General features: G+C 35.5%; 1 protein-coding gene across 1 annotated transcript in view; it reads left to right on the top strand.

The window, feature by feature from the left end:
* The window catches only part of DPH6 (diphthamine biosynthesis 6), a 196,570-nt gene that overhangs the window by 137,862 nt on the left and 40,002 nt on the right, over positions 1-18,706 (top strand). Inside the window, exon 14 of the mRNA XM_014249736.2 lies at positions 17,871-18,276. Within this exon, the coding sequence (XP_014105211.1) occupies positions 17,871-18,276 (406 nt within the window). The remainder of the gene's footprint in view (positions 1-17,870; positions 18,277-18,706) is intronic.

Raw genomic sequence — 18,706 nt, forward strand, 5'->3', positions numbered from 1 at the left:
AGAAAAAAAAAATTAAAAATGAAATAAGCTTATAGCATTGCTAAAACTTTCTGGAAGAAGAACTGACAGTTTTCCAATTAAGTCTCATCTTGTGTTTTTCTTTACTTCACATCTTTTAATGACAGTGTCATGTAATATGATGATTTTGTAAGCGGTTTTGCTAACTCATTCAGCAGAGTAATCAATAGAAAAAAATAAGCCAGATGGGTTGTAGTCCATTTGTATTGGGTGGGACAGATGGCATTATTGATAGATGGAAATATTCCAAATAATTATTGTATAATGATATAACAGTGACTGTGCCTGCAAAATTTTATTAATTTACTTTGTGAATTCACTTTATTCAGTAGGGCTTGAGTTGTACCATTTAGACAGTACTCTCAATATATTTAGTTGGGAGCTGAGTCTTCTCCCTAACTTCTCCTTCCCTTACCCATGGGCTTTCCGTGCAGAGACATCCCTGTAGTATTTTGTTAGACTGTTTCAAGTGGTGGATTGTGCTTCTGCCTGTACAACAGATTCCCCTAGGCTAACTGAGATAGGCAAGATCATGATTACATTTTTTTTTACCTCTGAATGCTTGTTTTTTGCTTTCTTTTGTTATCCTCACCAGCACAAAGAAGAAACATGCTGTGCTGTCTCAAGATTTCAGGCATTCCAGCTTGCTTAACTGCTGTGTTTTCTTTCTTTTACATCTCGCTGATCCCCAGCAAGACTTGGTATAGCTAGATTAATAAAATGTATAATTTCTGATAAACTGTGTAATAAAAAATCATTTAGACTGTTGCTATTCAATTGTATATTCCATGGAAAGGTACTGTGAATTAATTCTTTCTGTAACATAAGAGCACATTAACTAATTAACAGAAAAATTTTGGGGCCGTTTGCTGCTTTTGAAATAAATTTGTTTATAAAAATGTCTGAATGCTAAAAATTAGTTTCAGTTATTTTGGTTGGATGAAATACATACAAAACTTGGAGGCAGATTTTGCAGAACTCTCTGACATGTTATCTCTGATTTCTTTGTTTTTAAAAGAAAAAATTATATGGAAATACTTTAGTGTATTTAGTATATCATGCTTTGTTTTCAGCAGGAAGTATAGAACTGGTTGTGTTTGAACCCAAAACATTGGTGAAGGGAGATTTTGAGACAGTGAAAACAATATATTTTTTTAAACATTAGAAGACAGTGTTGCATAGAAAGGTAATATTTAATGTAAAATCAAGATGTACTAATAGCCCTAAAGTCATTATATCTTTTTTTCAACAAGTCATTTTACATAGTATTTTTTTCTTAAATTCTGATATTATAGGTCAGTTCCCCTCTGAGTTATTGTAATAGGCACCTGCCACTGTATTTTCCATCCTCAGTATTGAAAAATCTCCTTGGTGAAATACTTCATGTGACATAAAAAAATGCATCATTTTACTTTTATAACACCACTCACATTTGGACCTTAGTTGTCTGGTACTCTCCCACCAATAATTTTCTGAGCAAATGTACTGCAAACTTTAAAAGTTCACCAGCCCATCTTCTGACAGTAGCTTTCTTTTTTTTATGGTAAGAATTCAGGATGAATGGCTGTGATCCCATGATTGTTTCAAATCCAGCAAAGAGTGCTGCAGTTGACTTTCATTCTGTCAGGAATGCCAGTCAGGTTGTTGACAATGTGTGTCTTAATAGTGTGTAATGCAGAAGTGATAGAAAAAAGATTCACAGTGTTTTATCTGATATATATTGTGAATGGGTTCCACATTTATTTCAGCACCCGGGTAACTTGATGCCAAGTTTAAATATCTAAATTAAAACCTTTTGGACCAGATTTAAAAACTGTTTAGATGTCAAAAGATGTAAGTACACCCAAACTAGGTTTTTTTAAAAGCACTCATGTAGGGCACAGTGTCCCTTCCAGGGAGCCCCTGCATTGTACCTTCTTTGACACTCCTGAAAATACCATTGGTGCTTTCCTGTATCTTTCCACTTTGCCTTACAAATAATGTACAGGTCCCAAGTTATAAACAAGTTAAATCTTGAACAAGAATCTGTCTAGCTACATGCAGTTGTTTCCTGGAGTAATTAGTGTGTTTTCATGGCAGTCATTTAGAGTGGCATCATGCATCTGTAACAGCAGTCTGTGCATTGTTCAGATATTCCTGTGCTATTTGAAGTATACAGACTGTCATGAATTTAAATAAAATTCATGCATTCTCTAACACTTTATCTCAAGTACAACAGAAGTAGCTTATGCTCAAATAGTGGAAGTTGAAAATTTTTCTTGCTGCGAAGGATTGGACAAAGGTTTAAGATCCTCTTTTACCTATAGAGAAAATTACTATAAAACTTAAAATGGAATATCAAACAACCTTCCCAGATTTCTGTGAGAAGATACATATTTTTTCACCATCCTGAACAGATGTTTCTAAGCCAGTAATATTCAGGTACACTTTTTTGTCTAATTTATTATATGTATTGGTTAGTATCTTTATTTAATGCAATTTTTAGATTTCCAAAAAGTGTTGTAAATTCTGTGTCCTATAGATAATACTATAGGTGATATTAATTTAATTGGTCTCCTTTTACCGGTTTCTTGAACAAAATAGTCAAAATATGAGTAGTAGAAATCAACAAGTATTATAAAGGCAAAATGACAGATTAGAATACTGCTACATTTACATTGCAAGAGAATCTCATGTAGGTTAATTAATATGATTTGCAGTATCACCAGAAGAAAAATAAATATTTTTTAAAATCATTGCTGACAGCCAATATGCCTATCAAAAATCCAGTAGGAAGAATATGCATGTTTCCCCTTTTTTGTCCCATCAAGTTCATAACATCTATTTTTCTACTAGATGCTATTTTGAATGTTCCACAGTTTGATATATAAACCCAGGCTTCTTTTATGGACCATGTTTAGAACACACAGTACATTAAATTGTGCAGTGCTAGTGTGGCTTATCTCATGCCTGGTGTGTTTCATTTCCCCTGTGTTCAGATTTGCCAAAGCTTTTCTAGTCATTTGAAGCAACTGTAATGAGAATATTTAACATGCAGATAGTGGAAATCCAGAGGTCCTTGGAAATAGTCTGCCATTTGACACTGGGCAACAATGGGAGGTGAAAGGTTTGCTACTTACACTTTTTTCTTAAAAAGAAGATTATGATATTCTATTTGTAACATTAGCAGAGCTTTAGTAATGCTTAAAAATTAGTATAGTCAAGAACATGAGTCAGAACAAGAGCATAAAAGAGCATGACTTTAACTAAAGCCATTTTTAGAAATTGAATATATGTGTATAAAAATCATATGACTGCATAATAGTCTAAAGAGTATGCATGAATTTAATTTATAGAATATAAACAAAAAATATGAACAATAGAAGAGAAGAAAGGAGAGCATTTCTTCTGTGATGGTTTGCAGAGATATCTACAAGTACTATCTTATCTACAAGAAATCCTCAACTGGTATAAGTCAGCATAACTCTATGATTTCCATGAACTGATTTACACTAGCTTATTTGCCATTCTACAGGTAATATCCATGCATTTGAATGTTGTTTTTCAGGTAGACAGAGTGAAGAAATGCATGTCAAGTTATTCAGGATGGTAAATAACCTAGTTCATCCAGGCTGACTGATCTTTCCCTGCAGCTGTTCCCTTATAAGACTGGTTTTGAGTGATTCTTCATCTCCTTTGCTGAAAACATTAATTCTGTTTTGAGCCTGTCACTTTTGTGCTAAGCAAGAGTGCATATATGCATCCACTGTTCGCTTAGGCCAGAACCTCTGGTCAAAAGTCTAATGTGTGGTGACTGTGAAAGCCATTAACAGAGTTTCATCCCTGAAGCGAGTACCTGTTGTCACTGCCTCGTAGAGGGACGAATGTCTTTTTGGTTGAAAAGTAGTCAAGGTCCAACTTTCACTCTGGAAACTTCCCTATTAAATTGTAGTGCAAATTACATGTAGGACACTTTAAATTCCCACAATGAAGGATAGAATTTCAGGATTTCATCACCTTCAAAGGCTTTTTGTTCCCCTTTGGATGAGGTAATCCTGTTGATAAGGACTGAAGGAAGAGCCATATCACTACCTGAACCTACATAAACAGTCTTATTAACAACACATCCTTCCTAAAACTGTATCAAGTCAATCTCTTTCAGACAACAAACATCTCTTCCAAGTTACTGCTTCCAACAAGTAGTTTGATATTCAATACTAAGTAGCCTCTCTAGATCTTGGTATTTTCCAGGCAGGATATTTTAATTTGTCTTGTCAATGTAAGCCCTGTAAAAATCAGAAAACTCTGATCTCAGAAATTAGTTAAACTTCTATACTGAAAACCCTTCTCTGTGGGCAATATCCTCGTTATTGTGGTTATGCAGGTCCTGGAAAAGCATTTCTGTTGCAGGAAGGAAATTGGATAGTGTACAAGGTCTTCCTGGGTCTTCATAAGAGCCTTTATGGTGCTGTGTTTTGGATTTGTGCCTAACATGATAATATTGCACATTTTCAAGGCTTTTAAGACTTATTCCCATCAGCACCCCGGTGAATAGACTGTGGGTGTGGGCAGGAGGCAGTCTAGGGTATATCTGAGACCATATGACACCATGCTCAGACATAAAAATTGGAGAACTTGGTCTTCCAAGGTGGCTATTCCCCAGAGGGTGTCTGGGCATCAGTCTGCTGCTGGGAGGAGGTGAAGGATTGCCTTTGCATTGGTAGTTTCATTGTCTTTACCTGCTAAAGTGTCCTTATCTCAGCCCAGAGTTCTCACATGTTTGCTCATCCTATTGTCCCTCCCATCTTGCTGAGGCTGGAGGACAAGCAAGTGGCTCTGTGGAGAGGAAGTTATCTCCCTGGAACACAACACCCCAAGCAGATTAGCAAATTATCACTGAAAACAAACTCCACAATTAACTAGGAAAAATCATACCTGTCCTCCCCCATCAAGCTTCAGTCAAAATTAGAGCTCAAAATATCATCTCTTCCATTTGAAACTATGCAAGAATCTTGTCTCTATTCATACATTAACGATCTTCTACTATCAAAAAACCAAAAAGGGAAAAAAAAATAAATTAACTTGGGAAAAAATCTTCATTCTTCCAGTGGAAGTACTTCTTTACTATTTTATTGAATGGTCCAAGGGATCCTACTAAATTTCAGTACTTGATTATCCTCATTTCTGGTTCTGTGTGCTGGTCATAATAATAATTTCATTTCCTCTTCTTCCTCCTCTTCTCTGAAGGATATCACATGGTCTTCAAAATTAATAATAGATCTTTAATTTTCCTATTCATAAAAGCCAAAGTAACCCAAAAAATTATTTATGCTTTCCTGTACTCCACTTTCAAAAAAGCACGTAAGACAGTGGGAAAGTGAGCTATCTTATTTTAAAACCTCTTTAAATTTTTGCATAGCAAAAATGAGCAGTGCTCCCTCGTCAATACCCAGTTACATGCATGCACTGCCAGCTAGCAGTGAATAATCACTTTCAGCTTCCTACCTGTTTTTATTCAGCTTCATTGATGAAAAATAAAAATGCATCCAGCTGATATGATACCTGTTCACTTCTCATCAGGCCTTTGGATGTAACACCGTAAACACAGGTGGTAACAGTTGAAATGTAGGTTTGATTTTATCTTGGACGTTATTCACTGTCAATATTATGCAGGTCTTTATGCATTTCATTTATAAGCACCTTTGTGGAAACACCCTGGCCATCTTCTGTAAGTAGCCAAAGTAGTTAATTTGCATACGTACATACATACATACATATATATATATATATATATGAAGAAGCAAGTCTGAAAGAGTATAATATGACTGTTAGCTGAAGAAAATACTAATTATCAACCATTTTTAATTAAGATGGTGATTTTGGTAAAGGATTATTGTAATTTGTCAAATGTGTGGAGTTGCAGATAGCAACTCAGTAATGCACAATCTCATAGTCTCTGTGCATGTTCTACATGGAGGAGACATATGCGTATACAGATTTTTCTCCCTCCTTCCTCCTATACATATATATGCATATAGACATAATATATATGTGTACATTGCAAGCATATCTATGAATATATATTTTTTCATAATATAATTACCTAGCATATAACTATATAACAAGGATATATATTAATACATTAATTAATTAAAGGCCATTTACTGAAAACCTTCCATTCTAATCTTCTGTACAAGGAGTCACCTGCTTTCAGGAGTGAGAGTTAAGATCCCATTATATATTTCAATAGTAATCTCAGAGACATATCTTCATTTTCAGAAGAACAAATTTTTTTTCCATATAGGTCATCCCAGTGACTGCTGAGAATGGCTAAACATTTAAGTAAAACTTGGCTCAGAACTTGTAGGCTATTGTGAACTGTCTGGAGTGGAGTGAATTTTCTTTACAGCAGCCTCTATAGTGCTGTGTTTTGGATTTGTGGTTAACACTGTTTTAATAGCAGACCAATAGTGGCTTTTGCTGGTCAATGCCTGCACAGCATCAATTCTTTCTCTTTTCCTACTTCTTTACCCATACCCAGCAAGAAGGCTGGGGTTTGGCAGAGCTTGGAAGGGACATAGTTGAAACACCTGAGCTGAACTGACCAAAGTATTGCATTGTATTATATGTCATATAGATTCATGCTTGGTGATAAAAACTGGAGCAGGGGTAAGGTTTTTCATAACTTTTTGGGCAGCCCAATATAGTAGATTTTAAGAAATTGCCTGAATTGCATTGAGTTTGACTTCTGTAACACTGAACTGGGAGAAAACTGGTCCTGCAAAATCCAAGTTCCAAACTGTATGTAGGACATTATTGGTCAATGCAAATGGCTTGAGTTACAGTAAAAGGCATGTGAAGCCCTAGCAGTCATATGCTATGCCATTTAACCAACCTTGTTTTGCAGTCATACCATATTAAAAAATGAAAGTAACTGACTAGTCTGTTGAAAACAATATTTGCTGCAAAAATATCCATATACGGATGGAATGTAAATATACGTAATTACGTATATAGCATATACGTAAGATGGAATGTAAATGTATTTTCCAGTAAAAAATCGTGTACTAAAAAGCACCACATTCAAAATGAAATTGCTTGCCAGAAAGCCAGTCATATCCTGATCTGCATCAGAAGTATGGCCAGCAGGTTGAAGGAGATGATTCTGCTCCTCTGCTCTGCTCTGCTCTGCTCTGCTCTGCTCTGCTCTGCTCTGCTCTGCTCTGCTCTGGTGAGACCCCAGCATGAGGTCTGCATCCAGCTCTGGAGTCCTCAGGACAGGAAGGACACGGACCTATTGAAGCAAGTCCAGAGCAGGACTACCAAGTTGACCAGAGGGATGGAGAACCTCTCTTATAAGGAAAGGTAGAGAGCCTGGAAAATAGAGGGCTTTGGGGTGACCTAGTTGCAGCCTTCCAGTACCTTGAAAGAACTTACAGGAAAGATGGGGCAAGACTGTTTACCAGAGCATGTAGTGACAGGGCAAGGGGAAGTGGCATCTGATTGAAAGAGAATGGGTTGAGATTAAATATTAAGAAATCATTCTTTTCTGTGAGGTTGGGGAGGGACTGACAAAGGTTCCCCATGGAAATTGTGGATGATTTAACACCAGAGGCTTCAAGGCCAGGCCTGGCTAAGCAACCTGGTCTAGTGGAAGGTGTCCCTGCCCATGTCAGGGTGTATGGAAGTAGATGATCATCAAGGCCCCAATTCAAGCCATTCTGTGATACTATGAAATTATTTGCATTGCACATCTTTTGTCATATTACTAATCAAGGTGGCTACCACAATGAGGGAAAGCCTGACAGTTAGTGGAAGTTTAGTAATGCCACCAGAGTTTTCAAATTGTTTTTCTTCTGCCTCTTGCAGCATCAAAATTTTCTTCCTTGCATTCTACAAAATTTAGTTACAGGTTTGACAAGAGTAGCTAGTTTTGCTGTACATGTACAGATGAACAGATGATGTAATTAAAATATGTGAGGTGAAAGCTGATATTTGGTTTGAAAATTGGTTCCAGAGCTCATTGCCAAAGTTCAGAAGGAAGCAGAATTTCAAAGGAAAGGTCTTTGCAATCAGTATCCAACATTCAAATTCTGTCATAAAATCTGTTATCCTTAATGCCCACAAAGTAGATTTTGACCATTAACTTTGCTCATTTTCTGTCCCATTGGGGTACACACTCACAAATGATTTTCAACTGAAATCTTTCCATCTTGAACATCCTTACATCAGTTCAACTCTTTTTCCTAAGTGCTTATTTTTGACACTACACATGAAGGATAAAAACCCTCAGAGTGACAGTCTGTGATCATGTTTCATGTGGCAGACTTCATTTGCTTTCAGTTTGTATTACTATCAATTTATGACTTTGTTCCTTAAATACTTATCTTATTTTTCCACATTGTAACTGATATATTGAATGATGTATGTTTGAGAGGTATTTCAAGGATCTTAACTTCAGTCATTAACTGGTTACGTCTTGGCTCAGGAACCTCTAGTTCGTTGAGAGAAAGTTAATATTTTTGAAGCAAATAAAACAGCTTTTCAGTATGTAATTATTTTCTTATCAATTTTACATTTTCATGCCCTTTTGAGCATCTTGCATGCGGTGCTTGAATTTACATTTAGCTCTGCAGGAACTGCTTTAAATATTATTATTAAGAAGGAAGAAATCAAAAATCAAAGTGAATTTTTAGTACAATATCAAGGTATAGGAAGGTGCAATTGCAGCAACAGCAGCCTGGATTAGTGTATAGAACTAACTCACAGCTTGACAGAAAATCCCTGCTGGGGAGGAAATGTAGGGGAACTTGCAGAATTTTGCTACATCTGCTCCCTACTGCTAATAAGCTTTAACCCATTTCATTTTTATTGTGCTTGGTGTTTAGATATTTTGTTTCCGAAATTATATCTGTAACTATGAGAACACATAAAAGGAAGCTCGACAGGTAGGACTGGTTAAAAATTTAAAACTATCAGCAAGGGATGTTAAAGGCCATAATGAGTAAATGGTTGCCTTCTCAGTGTGGGATTTTAGAGTTCAGGCACTTCAGTGCTGGTAGAAAGGCTGAGCAGAAGAACTGGGTAAAACTTATTTCATAGCTTGAGTGGCTTGTACAGCCAGAAGGCACCATTAGATTATTTATTCTGACCTGTATATCACAGACCATTACATTTCACCCAGAATTTCCCATTCTGAACTCTGTGAGTATACTTGCACTACAATACATCAGACCTTAGGAGCTCCAAATACTTTATGCCAAAGGGTGAGAATGAAAAGACTGAGCTTCTTATGCAGTAGGAAGAGGGTTTGTCAGGTTGGTAAGTACACATGGTAGCACTACTTCTGCAGAGTAAAGTGATCAACCAAAGGCTTATAGGGACTTTAAAAAAGTGAAAAAACCTTCTTGACCCCTTTGAATTAGGGAAAAAGATACAGGTATTCATATTGTATCAGAATACTTGTATCAGAGTTCTGCTGAAACCATTAAGTTCTCTAAAATAAAATAAAAATTAAAATTTAAACCCCCACTCCGCAAATCTGTTTTAATAAACAAAAGTTAAAACTTAATTTGTCTCATGACACATCAATGGGAGTAATTAGGAGGGAAAATCAGAGTCATGTCCATTTTTAAAATTAATAAGAATTGTCTGATTCTGCATTTCAGGTATTTTGCCCTTTTGAGGCCCTGCTGGCAGTCCTGTTCTCAGCTTCTCAGTTTCTCAGTCCAGAGACATCCACTGCAGTACTTTGAACATGCTTTTATCTGAATAATCAGTGCTATAACTAATATTTAAAACCATCTAAAAATGTGGGGGAAATGGTATTGTATATTTTCCATTTGATATTATCACATGCTTACCATAACTGATTATACATTTTAAAATCTTTCTTTTACTCTGGTGGTGGCATGATTGTCACATACAATTTTGAAATATATTTTAAAGAGAGATTGGAATTTATAAAATTTATTGAGTAGTTGAAAACTTGATATCTGTGGGGCTGATGAGTCTGTGCTTTTAGATAATAGGTTAGAACAAGATTGTGATACTTAGTGGAGGGATGATGCATAAATGGAAGTCTCAGTCTTTCAGTAGTAGATGCTTTTCCATTACTGTGCATGTCTTTCATGTGTCTCTCTTTCAGCAGGCCAGTTTACATTTTCTCTTTTTCTTTCAACTTATTCTAACAAGAAATTATTTGAGCTTCCTTAGCAAGAAAACTTCCAGGTTGATAAGTCCAGAAAACAGAAGTGTTAGCCTAGTTATTGCAGACTCTGTGTATGTTCTTCAGTCTTTCAGCTGTTTTTTTGTTCTAGAGACTTGTTCAAAGCTGATTATGTCTTCAGAGAAATGTGATACTGATCGCTCCTGTTTTGATCCTGTCAGAGCTTCTCAGTTTTTGAAATAAAAGGAGAAAAACACACTGATCCAACAATAGAAAAGAGAAACAAAATTAACAAGCAAATGATATCTTTCTGTACTAAATATAATCAAAAGAGAGCTTGTAAGGTTATGTCTTAAATTTCAACAGAACTCTTTTTCTATCACACAGAAATCATGAGAATTTATACCACTTCTTGGCCCCTGTTGACAATCATGGTAAAAGACAGAATAGCAAGTTGTTAAATTATTCTGTTTGAGCAATATAAGCTATAGATCGTGTAAAGTTATTGAACTGGTTTCTTATGAACTCTTTTATTTTCATGAGTTCTATTTTTGCTTCACTTTTTTATGTAATGCTTACCTATTCTTCCAGTGGCACTATTCAGACACTATTCATCATAAAATTTTTGATTCTGCAACATTTCAGCATATCCTTTATGCACCAGAAAGCTGTCTCAACTTACATACCAAATTTACTGTATATTTATTGTGGGATTTGGTCCTAAGAGTGTTGTTACTTAATTTTTCTGGTAGTTTCTTCTGACTTATTTGGTTGGCTACGATAAAATTCTAGCCCATCACCTTGTCTAATCCTAATAATAGCCATCAATATATTGTTTAGATTTCAAATTTCATATACTCTTACTAAAATAACTTGGGATATGGCCATTTAGTCCACCTGAAAAATGCATCTCTGAGAAGAGTTAAGCTGTTATGCTTGGCATGTTAATTGCTGACCATTTAATATCTAATTATTAATTTTGCATCACTACTATTGCTACGTGAAGATATTTTTCACAATTATTAAAGTGAAAATTTAATTTGTATTTTTTCTAATATGAACAGGTGGAATTATAATCATTATATCAAAAGAATACATTAATTAGAAATCCATTTAAATTACAAAAAAATACTGAAAGCACCCCAAGAAATAGTACTACCTCTAAATTTCTACACTCATTTTTTTTCCCCTGTATCTGATTTCTCTTTTTCATGTTTCTGTTTTCTAACGATAGCTAAACACTGCACAAAAAAGAAATTGCTCTGAAAAATGTGCTATCAGATGCCACTACAAAAAATAAAAAACACTTGGTTTTCTCTAGATTATCCATGGTTCAGTAGCATCAAAGTACAGGCTCAGTTTCACAGTTGACATTTACAAAATAATTTCTACATGACACAGTGGTTACTGAACTACCTCCAGCTTTGTCCCGCATGTTGAGGAGTGAGTAGAGAGAACTAAAATTTCAGAAGAACTTGTTTCTTTTCATATTTACTGTATTTATTCTCTGACAAATATTCAGTTTATAAGACTTCATTTTTAGTCTGCCAGTTTTGTGTTAATGTCTTTTTGACATACACCAAATAATTTGTTTTATTTCAGAAAGAAATACTAAATGTCTGACTCTTATTTTTTAAACTTTCCAAAAGGAACATTCTTAGCAATTGTTGTAAAACACTGTGGTATTCATTATTTGAATTCAGATGTGTTATACTAGGAATGCATGTGGCCTATTTATTAGACAAACTCGGATGTTGAAAAGAATTTCTTCTATCCTACTTTCTTTAGGAAGTGACATTTTTATTCTTATGCAGTTTTTCTAGTGGAATCTTTACTTTTTTAAGTCATAAACCTATTGTTGTAAGAGACTCTAGCAAAGCTTAAACTGGATCTCAGAAGTTTGATGCACTGTTTAATGCATGCAGTGTAAAAGAAATTTTAAATGTATTATTTAAAGGCACATTAATCTTTCCACTGTAATGGTGTAATAATGCATACCGTATAAGGTTTTCATAAACTCAGCTTCTAAAAGTAACATCAGAGTATCTTTCTTTTTGTTCTCCAAGTCACTCCTTTGTAGAGATAGCTATTATGCATTCATCTCTGTCTCTTATAGCCTGATTCCATATTCAGCTGAGAGATAGATAGGACATAGTCCTTACTAACACAACAAAAAGGATATTTCTCACTTAGCACAAAGGGAGGATAGTCAAACAAATTTATATAATAGATGTTAAAGGCCAAAATGTGTACCTTTTTCAGTTTAATTAAGCAAAATAGTTAAATATTTATACAATGGACTGAAGACAGGTTTGTCTTTAATTCATTATTCCTTTGTTTTCATTGGAATTTTTATAATTCTGCCTTGGATTATTTCTTTATTACAAAAAATAAATTGTATTTATAAGATTAACACCTTTAAAACAAAACTGTGTAAGTTTGCAACCCTTACAGCCCAGTATTTTTCATTTAACTCTGCTCATTCTATTGGATTCTGTGTCGGTTTGTAGCAGTATTACAAATATATCAGGCATTCATTAATGTGAGAGTATTTTGTGGCTCTCTTAGTATGCATAGTGAAAATAGGGTGAATCTTTACTAAGAACTGAGGCACAGAAAACACAAGGAGATGTGAACCAATGTGATAATTTCTTGTATGAGTGCAAAGCTCAGGAGAGTATTATGCGTGAAGGAATTCAGATAACACTTTTGCTTTAATGTAGGGTTAATTACAAGTTTAGAAGCCCACTAACAACCTCTGTTGTTCACCTTACTTCTTGGGATATGAAAGTGCAATTTCTGAAGTAAACACATTGATGAAAGTGTTAGCTAAGGAATGTTTCTACCAAGCTGCCTTTTCACTTCAGTTTAGGCCCAAAGTACAGGAAGCTCCCATTCTTGTTTCTCATTATTAGATACTTTACTAAATTGTATGTTGTTTAATAACTGTAGTACTGTGGCCTTCAACAAGTATTCAGTCAAGCCTTTTGACCCTTTCTATTTCTTGCCAAACATCCTTACACTTTTGCAGATTTGGATTGAGCATCCATCACAGAACCTCTTTAGAGGGGTTAACACAGAACAGTCAGTCTGGGTGGCTCCAGTGTAAGGCAGCTCCAAACCCCTGTTCCTGTGGCAGGTGCCTAAGCAGACAAACCTCCTGCTTGGCACTGTCTGGGACCATTGTGTTTCAGTTGTCCATGCTGTCTCTATCATTTAAGGCAGAAATGAAGATACGTATGTCCCCCTAAAAGTAGCTTTACAGTTCTGTATGTGATTCTCCTTTTGGAAAAAGAAGAGGAACCTTTTTTTCCTCTGAAGGAGTAACCACATTGAACTCCCACTTCTTCCAGCCCAATATTCTGGTGCCAGTACCTCTGGTGAAGAAGTTTAGGCTCTCAAAGCTGTTATCTGCAGCTACTTGATTTGACTCAGTGTTTGCAATTCATCTATAAAATCAGTCTGGCATATCACAGATGAACATAAAATTCCTTTAGAATCATGGGAATTTTGGAAGGGACTAATAGTGAAAAATCTGTGAGTCCAACAAATCCCAGTTCTTTACCAAACACACACCACTAGTATCAGCATAAATGCTTATTTAAGAACATAATATTAACCATAATGGTGTACACCTTGCTCGGTATTTTGACTCCTAACAATAGCCCTAAGCAGAAGTCAACAGTAAAACCATAAATCTACTCTTATATTCTCCTAACCTCAAACTATTTAATTCATATTTAAATTGATCAAATAAATTTTGTTATATAAATCATAATATTTATATAAATTAGTAACATAGATAAATTAAAAATAATCTAGAAATTATTTCTCTTTTTATAGTGCCAAGTGAATCTGTGTTCTAAGAACTCGTTCAGGCTCCCCTTGAACCCCTGTGAAGTTCTTGCAACCAGAACATTCTCCATCAAGGAGTTGTAGGTGTCACCTACCCTTGTTCATTTTGAAACCATGCTGCTCTTACTAATGTCATTTGATGGTCCATAGCTCTTTGCACGGAAAGACAAGCATGCAAAATCAGTTGTTATCCCTATCCACTCTTTTTATGTCATGTATGACTTTGTAAGCCTCTGTCTTCTCATTAAGAAGGCTGAAGAATATTTCCAATCAGATCCTCCAGAGCTTTTGATCATGTTTGTCCTCCTCTGAATATATTTCGAGTCCAGTGTTCCCTTTTTCAAGCTAGAGAGACTCAGAGTTGTTTATCTTACTCAAGATGTTGGTGATTTGTGAATTTTTACAGTGGCATAAAGTTACCCACTTTGTTTTCTTTCTTTACTTGTTTTCTTAACTGCTGTTCAGCTTCTGTGATTCTTTATTAACCAGTCCATGAAGACCTTCCAAGATGTCACTTAGCTTAGTATGGAAGTTTTCTCAGTGTTTACAATAGAAGTAGAGTCGCTTTCTCAGTCATCCTAAAATGTACTCTATACCTTTGGTTTCTCCTGTGAGTTACTGAAACATGCATTGTACCCCCAGGAGAAAATCAGTATTTTCTTCAAGGTGGGAAAAGTCCTTTGATGAGTTGTGGGTTTTTTGTAAAGAAATGTGTTAAAAAATATTTGTAGTCCTTCTCTGGATATGGCATGATATAGATACAATGAGTATGTGGAATGATATAGATATAATGCATGTATTTAGAAAAATCTGCCTTTTGGCTTCCTTTTTCAAACTTTCTGGATCTCAATCTTTTGCATCTTTGATAAATTAAGTAGCAGATGATCCTGTTGGCAAAGGGAAGATATTATGAAGCATGTTTTGAGGACAATGTAATATGAGATTCAGTTAGAAATCACTTGTCTTATCAAATCTTTGTCCAAAGTTTTGAGATCTACCACTTCCTAGCATGACAGAGTTGTAATTTTGTTATAGTGTGGTCTCTGAGATGATCCAAGTTTACATCCATTCCTGAAAAAAGTCATTGTTGTAGAACCGTTTATTTTCAGGTGTCTCCTGCATGCTGACCCTGTTACCTGATGTCCTTCCCCAGCCCTCTTAAAATCAGATAATGTAAAAGTATAGCACATAAGTAGTATCTTTCTCCATATAATCTCAGCAGTCAGCCATTAAACCTTTAGATCTCCTTATGTTCCTCTGTGATACTCAAACGTCTCTTAGTGCAGAACTACCTTGTATTATTTGTTCCTTGAAAGGATTAAATACAATGGAAAGTCTAACAAGTGGAAATTAGTAACTTCAACATGCTTTTCCCATGAAATGAAAATCATTTGGAAATGGATAGCTAGGAAAAAGTGGGTTAAAGGGCAAATATCTTAGGATGACATCTACACCTACAGATTCATGAAATTTCTGAAGATTTGTAAAATAAAGGCAATGCATACTTTCAAGGAATCATTGCTTTCAGCAGTGTTTGCTCCAAGAGATTTGTTGTCTCTCAACAAGAATTTTAGAGCTTCCCAAGAATTATTTGATAGTTCTTTTTCAAAAATTATAACTCAAGCTATATGCTCTTCTACCTCATTTTTTCTGATCAGTACTCTGAAGCTGTAGAAGAGAGTAGACCAAAACCTGTGCTCCTTTATAGAACAGTCTGCAACAGTATCCTTGGCAAGAACTCTAAAATAATGTTTTTATTAGCTGTCTACCAGAGTGATGAATTTCACTGATGAGAGTGCAGAATGAATTGTAAAAACAATTTAGCCAATCAAATAATTCCTCTTTGTTTTCACTCATAATACTTACACTGTTTTAGCATTGTATGATTTCTTAGCAGACCTTATATATTCATCCTATCATAAAGATATTCAGTTCTTTAAGAAAATTGTAAATGTCTGAAAGGTAACTCAAGTTTAACATAAATGTCAGTGATTTCTTGAAAATGAGTCAGAAGAGGTCACTGTTAGAACTATTTCTATAAAATTCTGTAGCCACTGATGAAAGATTATTAGTCCCCAGTAGCTCTATCATTTGTGCTTTGTGCAAACTCTAAAGTTAAAGGTTATGAGTGTTATGGTACCATACAGGTGCACCATGAGTAGACTTTCACACAGAATGATTCTCAATTGTTAAATTTGGAAATGTACTTTCTCCTGGCCTTAATTTTCATGTAGTTCTTCATATTCTAAATGGCAGCTGAAGGCAAGCAGAAATAGTGAGTAATTGATTTAACAACCTGAGACAAGTACAGGGAACTAGAAAAGTTTGTCTTAGTGCTTGATGTGACCTGAGAGAGCTTCTTTAGACTGTTTTTTCCTAACCAGTACCTCAGCACCTTGGGCCAGCAAAATGGCCTTTAAGCCTGAATGAGCATGACTTTTTTTTTTTTTTTCTCAGTGCAAAGCTCCAGTATTTCATCTTTTCAAACTGCTTTACAGCACTCCAAGCAGAATTATATTGACAAGGTTAGAATTCGTCTCCTAGAGGAGAATACTGTGCTCCTGTTAAGTGCTAATATAACATTTATGCGTAGCTACCTTAATAAGTGGCCTGACCAACCTAATGAAACTACAGAAAGCAAACAGTACTCTGTGAGATTTTATTATGACTGAAGTGATTGCAATTTGAGACAAATTGTCCCTATTTCTGTTACCACATCAAAACCAGAAATGCTGAAGCAATTGCTACATGTTTGGGATAGAATTACACTCCACTATCATTAATACAGAAGTAAGTGCATTTTTCATGTAAACAGCTCACAAGGGTCAAGCATCAAAGATATTCTGTGGAAAATGCTTGTCAATAACTTTGTGAGTGAATTTTGAAATAAAGTGCCTGGAACATGTCATTATTTCTTCCTCTCAAAGTTGAGAGAAAGTGGTTGAAAATTGAGCTTGTGAATTGAAGGTTCTGCGAGTTACACGGCCTTATCGACTTCAGGCAAAATGACAGGCTTGCCTCGTTAATATTTTTCTTTTCAGAGGTCAGGCAATGGACAGTATTAACAGTATATACTGGAATGTAAGCAAACTGGTATATAAAAAAAAGTTATTATCTGTGTACAGAAGATGGTGTAAGTCACTCTTCATAAAAATTGAGGAAAAAGTAAGGAAAAAAGTAATCTACTGGTCAAAAAAAGACATTTCAACTGCTCAGATATTTGAAAGCTATTTAAAGCCATCAAAAGAAAAGGAACTCAGTTACTCAGATGTAGCTGACCAATTTAGCTAATTAGACATGCTGGTAGCTATGAAAACCATTTAAATATACATTCACAATGAACTCTGCTATTTTAAAAATACATTCTAACTTCTAAGAGGGTGCTCAGGATAATTCTTCTGTTTAGAATTATCTGAACTATATTTTTGCTGTATCTAAACTGAATTTTTAGTACTCCAACTTGTAAAATAAAACTTACGTATTTACTGACTCATTTCTGTAGTTTTGGTAGTTCCTATAATTTTTTTATTCTTCAAAAACCTTTGGTACAAACAAAAATCACCATATGCAAAAAGACTTTTGATTGCAGAATGACTGCAAAATATATTATGATCAGCTTTTTTTTTTAATGGTACAGGAATAGTAGAGGTTTGAGATTGCAAAAATTAGGAGATACTGTCAGATAAATTCATAATTGCTCAAGATGACTTTTTAATAAGGGAAGTTGAAGGGAAAAGCAGTTTCCATTAAATAACTGTACTACATATACTTTTATAATATTTTAACTGAATATAAGCAACATTAATTTCTGCAACTCTGTAATATGGACATTATTTTGTTTATCTTTTAGGATGAAGATTCAGAGATGTATCGTGATGAAACTGCAGTAGGTGGGTTGCTTGCTGTGGTTGTAATATCTCACCTACCCAGAGATGCTGCCATTGAATGGCATGTTGTTGCAGTAGTTGATGATCCACTCCAAAGAAAACATTTTGCAATGAAGATGTTGTCAGAAGGCTTCCAAATTGAGTGTGAATCTGTGGAGTCTAGTTCTGCATCTTGTGCATCCATCTCAGTACGCCTGAGCTTGATTTCATCATCCACTTCTCACCTTGATTTAGACGGACCTCTTCATGACTTAGTTGCTATGTTTAAACAAGCTGTTGACAGACTTTCAGAAGACTGCAGTGCCAGTCCTTTGTCCTTTAGAGTTTTCTTCAAGGAGCATGTCTTTGATGCTGAAACACTGCAAAAAGGTAAGACTTACTATTGACAGGAACTAGGTGTAATACTAAGTATAAGATACTTCTTGCTTACTTCTACATCAGATTTCATTGGAAAAAAAGAGATTTTAGAGGAGTGTTTCAAGGATAGGTGGCCAAAAAGGCCGGTGGCATCCTGGCCTGTATCAGCAAGGACCAGGGCAGTGACTGTCCTCGTGTAGTCAGCACTGGTGAGGCCACACCTCGAGTCCTGTGTTCAGTTTTGAGACCCTCACTGCAAAAAACAAATTGAAGTGCTGGAGCACGTCCAGATAAGGACAACAGAACTGGTGAAGGGTCGACAGTAAGTTATATGAGAACAGGCTGAGGGAACTGGAGTTTTTTAGCCTGGGGAAAATGAGGCTCAGAGGAGACCCTACTGGTCTCCACAGCTGCCTGAAAGGAGGTTGTAACCAGGTAGGGG

Source organism: Pseudopodoces humilis, chromosome 7 (assembly GCF_049639895.1).
Source record: "Pseudopodoces humilis isolate 2021_Gansu_Grassland_sample_001 chromosome 7, ASM4963989v1, whole genome shotgun sequence".
Classification (NCBI taxonomy): Eukaryota; Metazoa; Chordata; class Aves; order Passeriformes; family Paridae; genus Pseudopodoces; species Pseudopodoces humilis.